This window comes from Micropterus dolomieu, linkage group LG01, assembly GCF_021292245.1.
Source record: "Micropterus dolomieu isolate WLL.071019.BEF.003 ecotype Adirondacks linkage group LG01, ASM2129224v1, whole genome shotgun sequence".
NCBI lineage: Eukaryota > Metazoa > Chordata > Actinopteri > Centrarchiformes > Centrarchidae > Micropterus > Micropterus dolomieu.
Genome location: NC_060150.1, coordinates 36,974,960 through 36,980,959, shown reverse-complemented (window position 1 = coordinate 36,980,959; position 6,000 = coordinate 36,974,960). Strand labels below are relative to the sequence as shown.

Genomic DNA, 6,000 nt, shown 5'->3' with positions numbered 1-6,000 from the left:
TTCCCTCACTAATGCAAGATGCTCCTGTTCTGTTAAATCAAATCCCCTAATTGTGCTGAAGAGCTCATGGAGATGTGATTTAGCAAAAGATTGCACAGAGACCCTTCCTGTCTCCTTTTATAATTGATAATATGATACAACAGACCCAAGTTGACAGCAATCTTGATGCTGCAATGGCTGAAGCTTTTGTGGTTGGGATCTAAAATGAGGTGTTTGCTGACACCTGCTGTCTCAGTGCATGAAGCTCCACTTCTACTATGTTACATACTACATAGGCACACGTATAAGCTGGTAAAATCATTACACTATACATCATGAGACTTTGCATTCTAATTATGTACACAACTAATAGAATAAAAAACACATTAATTAGACTGCAGGTTTCTTGTGAGCATCTTCTTTTTATAAATATTTCAATATTTTTGTCCATCCATAAAAATCTGACACATAAATTAATTAAAATCTACATAAAGGAAAGAAACAGAAAACAATCAGAGAGCTGCATCAACAAGTATGGCTCACCCATTTACACCAATCAAAAGTCAAACCTACACATAAGAAAAGAGGGGATTTAAAATTAGTCATAAGGCAAAGAGGCTTAAATGGTAACTGCCTGAGATTAAATGTATATTTTTTAACATGTGTACACATATCAAACTGAACCCAGAGGGAAAATAAAAACATCGACCCCAAATTCTAAAACAGAAAAACAAATAAAACCACATGATGGATCTGTGTAACTCCAGCTCAAACTTTTTTCTAACAGCATTTCCTTCTATTCAGCAGGTGATCAGAGCAACAAGACAGAATATTATTCACCTTCAGGATGACTTTTAGCAGCAAATAAGACTCAACTAAGGCCGCATCCTGCTTGATGTTCACACATACAGTATACCTAAATTAGAGTACATTCAGACTGTATTGACCATCCAGTCAACACACTATCCTTCTTAAATGTGCAATTCAACATGCAGCGATGGCACCTGTATATCAACTTAAGTTTTAGAATAAACTATAACTCCAGTGAAAAATAACTCCAGTGATGAAACGTATAATCATAAAGGAAGCTTTCTATATCATAGTGTACTTTAAATCGACTGTAATGCAACTTGTTAAACAAGTTACTTATACGGTGGTACAGCAGTCTTCTTAACTGTCTGATGGAGCAGTCTTAGACGTCTCATCCTCCATGATATTGGCTGGACTTGAGGGGTCTGAATAAGTACCTTTCACCTCTGGGAGAGTCGTGTCACTCAGGTTCTCTGTGGTGACTTCAAGGCCTACAAGGCCATCCGCAGCCTCTCTGCTCGGAGAAGCGGTAGTGATCAGGTCAACGACACGCCCCTGCTCGGTCTCCTGGGCGTCTGATCCTTCTTCCCTCTCCAGAGAGGAAGGTCTTTGGTCAACAGATGAGGTATCTGTAAAAAATGATTATTAAATTATTAAATTAACAAGTGTAATTAAAGGAAAGCTCCACCCCAGGGTACAGTCTCTAATGTTTAGTTAGGAGCTATTTTATAATAGAGGCTCTGATTAGCGTTTCTGTCATGACAAATTTGTTCCAACTTGCCTCAATATTTTTCATGACAACACTGGATCACAAGTGAGCTCTTCTATTGCTATTTTAGCTCTGTTGCTCATATACTCATATCACTACTTTTATGCAGCAAGAATGGATAATAATTCACAGACAAAGCGATTAACTGAGCCCAGACATGCGAGGAATGCAAACAATAGCTGCTTTAAATGGTTTTCATTTTTCTTTTCAAGCAGAGTGGCATTTTAAGCCTGTAATTGCTCTATTCAGCGGCACAATTCAATCACTTGCAGAGAGTGTAGTGGTACTTACCGAAGCAATGCTGATCACCAGAGTCATCTCCATAATTAGCAAACATGGAGCTCTGGCCCATGTCATTGGTGGAAACCATGTCTGACAAGTCTGGAGTCAACGCTTCGGATATGTTGGAAATATCTGCTATTCACAAAACGGACAAATGACCAATTTTATTATGTGTGAAAACATTTACAGTATGTCAACTAAATGAGACACTAAAAACAATTGTATGCTACTTAAAATTAGATCTGGTTACCTAAGTCCACCGTTGGCTCTGAGGGTGAGGTTACACACAAGTCCTGCACAGCATCTTTGATTTGATTCAAATCTATCTGACTGACGCTAGAGGGGCTACACGCGGCCACTGAAGGCACCTGAGAACAGAGAACTTGTGTTTCAGACTCAACAAAAGTTTCAAGTATAAAAAGAACATTTAATAAAAGAAAGATGTGACAACCTATACCTCAGTATTATCACTTGCAACCAGCTCTTCGCTGCTGCCGATCAACGTGGATTGCAGAACATTTCTGTCCTGGGTGTTAGGCTGAGCTGGACGAGTTGGGATTCTGTGCAAGTAGCCATAGCCAATGCCACAGCCTAAGCTAAAATTTAAGACAAACAAGACAAGGTCACTACAATAAATGTTTACTGTGTCTGTACATATACAGGTGACATTATAAGTAAAGGTCATCTACTTCAATTTGAAGACATAATACCTACCTTCCCTCTCCTCCCCATGCTCCATTTGGAGTCACCACTACTTCTCTGCACTGGTCCGTCTGTGTGTTGTACACCAGCAGCTTCAGAGGTTTCCCCTCATTGGCTTCAATTAAAGAAAAGAAATCCTCTGACTGCAAAGGTTACACAGAAAGAAAAACGTTTTGAGTTCTACTAACTTTATAAAAAAAAAAAAATCCATATATATATAAATAAATGCAAAAATCAGAAAGGCTTACATCTTGCAACACCTGATCGGCTCCCACGATGAAGTCATTGTGAGCAATAAGGCCAGCAAACGCTGCAGGAGAACTGGCTTCCACATCCTAAAAAAGATGGTAATGAAGAAATTTTTATTTAAAACCATAGTCTGAATTTAATTTAACTTAACATTGTACTGTTATATGGGAATTTATTTGTTGGTACCAAATTAGGTTGTACCAACTCCACAAGAACTTTAATGATAGTTTAAATGGTCCCCTAGTAAACCAGTGGAACAACAGTCAAGAACATTTGGTTTATTTACTCCTTTATCTTCTAACATACAAGAAAATACTGTCTACCACCTCAAAGCCGCCAATAAACTGTTTAGTATCAGGCCAGCATGAGTTTACCATATGTGGGTTACACAATACATTTAAAGAATAGCGCCGATTAAGGCTAGACTTGACTTACCAAGACATGCCAAACATTCTCATTGGCTCCTTCAAAGCTGCAGAAACGGACGCTAGCACCCAGGAGACCCTGACCACCCCACATGTTACTGGGTATCACCTCCAGTTCCCTCACCCGCTGGGTTTTAGAGTTGTACACTTCAAGCTTGACTGCTTTCTCCACATTGGCTTTCAGAAGGTCTTTCAACAAGTCACTTTCTTTACTCTGGAGAAACAGAGAAATATGGACTATCCCAGCTGTGACAGTGCAGAGATGGTGAACCAGTTTTATGTTACAGAACATGTAATGAGTTTGATCATAACGCATAACATGGCCACTTTTTTCTGATGATGTTTAAATTTCATTGTGGGGAAGGAAAAATTGGCACAGAAACACACACAATAAAACAATGTTTTAAAAAAACCCATCTAATTCCATTGCAAGTCACCACAATATACACTTAAACAGTTACAAATTTGTTAATATGACATAATTAACATCATATCATGATGAAGTTACTCTTTGTTGTCCCAAAATAAAATATTGATATTGTTGATATTGTGTAAAACTGCAACTTTTTATAAGACTTAAAACAGTTGACAAACAAAGGATAGGTCAGAGGATTTACATGCTAATTGAAGAATTACAAATTTAACACCTTGAGGTTCAGAGTTAACTTACGTGGTGGCATGTTTCAAAAGGATACCTTCTGTGGGCGAATTGTATCAAAACGTAACAAAACTAATGTAAAATTCCCTATTAGATGGTTTCAACTATACTTTCCAAAATGTCTCTGTTAACAGAGCGATTACTTTCTCTAATTTCAACGCAGTCATTAACATACTACTTCTGAACTCATTTAGTCCTCACAATGTTTTTTGTTTCACAATTACATTCATAATTGTGTCACATAACCATTAATATAAGATTTGTTAATCCAATATACTCATCCAGTCTACTCACCAGTCGGGTATTTCCAATAGAGAGAATAAAGTCAAAGAAGGGCTCCAGACCAGCCCTCAGAGCAGGTGAGTCCTCTTGAACCTGAAATGTGAAAAAACACAATGTGGTTTGGTTGAGTTGACATGAAGGATCCTGTGTTATAGTCGCCCCCGTGTGTCAACTAAATATATTGCAATGGCAATAATTTTGGGATCTTCCTTACAAGATATCGCACAGCTGGTGTTCTTCACATTGCGAATAGGATGATATGTAACGTTAACTCTATAATTTATACTTTCTGATATCAGTTTCTGCAGTGAGTACTAAACAACTACAGTCTCTAGCTTGGATGTGTGCCAAATGCCACCTCATCATGGGCGGACATCATTAAAAATGACCACGACTAGAATTACTAACATTTACTTATAGAATAACCTGACATTTACAAACCAACAACTGTATTTATCCACAGATAAATGCAGCAACAACATCTTTTCAGGACTAACATATTTAGCAAGTCAGTGAGCTAAAAACTGGTAAGTTAACCCAGATTCAAAAAGTGAGCTGTCGGGACGAGTCGAGGTTTATAACCTTGCAGTACAACAACGTACCCCGTGGACATGATATCCACTATTAGTTCCCCCGTCCGACAAAAACGAGCTCTGAGGTAGCCCCATTGTCGTCAACAGTCACGTAATACTCGCACTGACTAAATGTCACTGAGGTAGCGTAATGTTAGAAGGCATTACTGAAAGCTATAGAGCTGATTCAAGCTAGCTAGCGCCAACAGCAGAGGGAGGTGCACACAGCAGGCGTTTGATGGCTAGGCAAAGCTAATAAATAAAGAAGCCAGAAAACTCGAGCCTGTATTGTGCTTTAGATCCGTGGTGACACCAAGGTAGCTGCGTTCGATTAGCCATCCTTGACAGGATGTTCTACGCAGTTGCTTGGCAACAGAATACGCGAGTGGAAAAAGATTCATCTCATTCAAGAAAAATTTTAATATTTAATACAAAATGTTGTGCATACAAAAGGCTATGTTTGTAACATTAGATTGAGCATGTCTGGGGGGAAATGGAGAATTACAACGGTTACTGTGTTATATTTCTTTTATAGCTGATAGAGGGTGATATGCATATAGGCCTATACATAGAAACAATACAATCAGCAGTCAGCAGTCGGTGTACAGGCTACTTTAATAGTAAATAGTTACCAGAGTTTCACACACTTACTAAAACATTACAGTTATTGTTGAAACTTATTTTGAAAGCAAATTACCTCCCGTAATTCATTGATTTACAGGGATAATGACCTTGCTTAGTCTTATAAAAACATAAATTGAGCATTTTACATTAGGCTACATTAAGACTACAGATTGTAATACTGAACATGATAAAAAAATATCTTTGGTTAGAATATCTGGAAAGAGCTTGTAGGCCTACTGTTAGGAGACTGACTGTCCCCTCATCTGGAAAAGATGATGGACAGAGATCATATGTGTTCAGGCAGACACTAAATACCTAACTTACCTGGATTAAGTCACCCACCAACCACGTCATCATTCTCTATATTTCCATAGGGCCTAGTATTTCCTCTGAAATTTGGTGGATAATTTGGTACATACCAGTATGCATAGTATGAAGTATGCAGAACTCTTACCCAAGTAGCAATACCACTCTGTAAAAGGGCCATTCCACCAAATGGGTGCTATTTGTGTCCCCAGGACATAAAATGTATGCATAAAAATTTACTTTAAAATACTTTTTATTATTAAGCAAAATGCCCTGCACATTAATACAATTGCAAATGCAAGATAAATAAATTTAAACATTAATAAAAATTATCTAGAACAC

The 6,000-nt window shown here is 38.0% G+C and overlaps 1 protein-coding gene across 2 annotated transcripts; it reads right to left on the bottom strand.

Moving 5' to 3' along the window:
- Positions 1–381: 381 nt before the first annotated feature.
- On the bottom strand, positions 382–5,012 carry LOC123982675 (Golgi reassembly-stacking protein 1-like). Of its 2 annotated transcripts, none has more exons than XM_046068393.1 (9): positions 4,759–5,012; positions 4,169–4,249; positions 3,227–3,430; positions 2,791–2,877; positions 2,555–2,685; positions 2,298–2,436; positions 2,091–2,208; positions 1,850–1,975; positions 382–1,418 (listed from the first exon to the last, which is right to left on the bottom strand). In XM_046068393.1, the coding sequence occupies exons 1-9, from the start codon at positions 4,822–4,824 to the stop codon at positions 1,150–1,152; spliced, it is 1,221 nt and encodes a 406-aa protein (XP_045924349.1). In that variant the 5' UTR covers positions 4,825–5,012; the 3' UTR covers positions 382–1,149. The 2 variants fall into 2 exon arrangements, with proteins under 2 accessions (XP_045924349.1, XP_045924358.1); XM_046068402.1 differs by having other exon boundaries at positions 1,850–1,972; positions 4,759–5,011.
- Between the last annotated feature and the right edge of the window lie 988 nt (positions 5,013–6,000).

What these genes read in the sequence shown, in the direction of transcription:
- LOC123982675 (XM_046068393.1), bottom strand. Translation starts at nt 4,824, where the DNA reads ATGGGGCTACCTCAGAGCTCGTTTTTGTCGGACGGGGGAACTAATAGT. An exon ending in TTGCAAGTGATAATACTGAG is followed by an intron (nt 2,209 to 2,297) that starts GTATAGGTTGTC and finishes CTCTGTTCTCAG; the next exon opens with GTGCCTTCAGTGGCCGCGTG. An exon ending in TGGTGATCAGCATTGCTTCG is followed by an intron (nt 1,419 to 1,849) that starts GTAAGTACCACT and finishes CATTTTTTACAG; the next exon opens with ATACCTCATCTGTTGACCAA.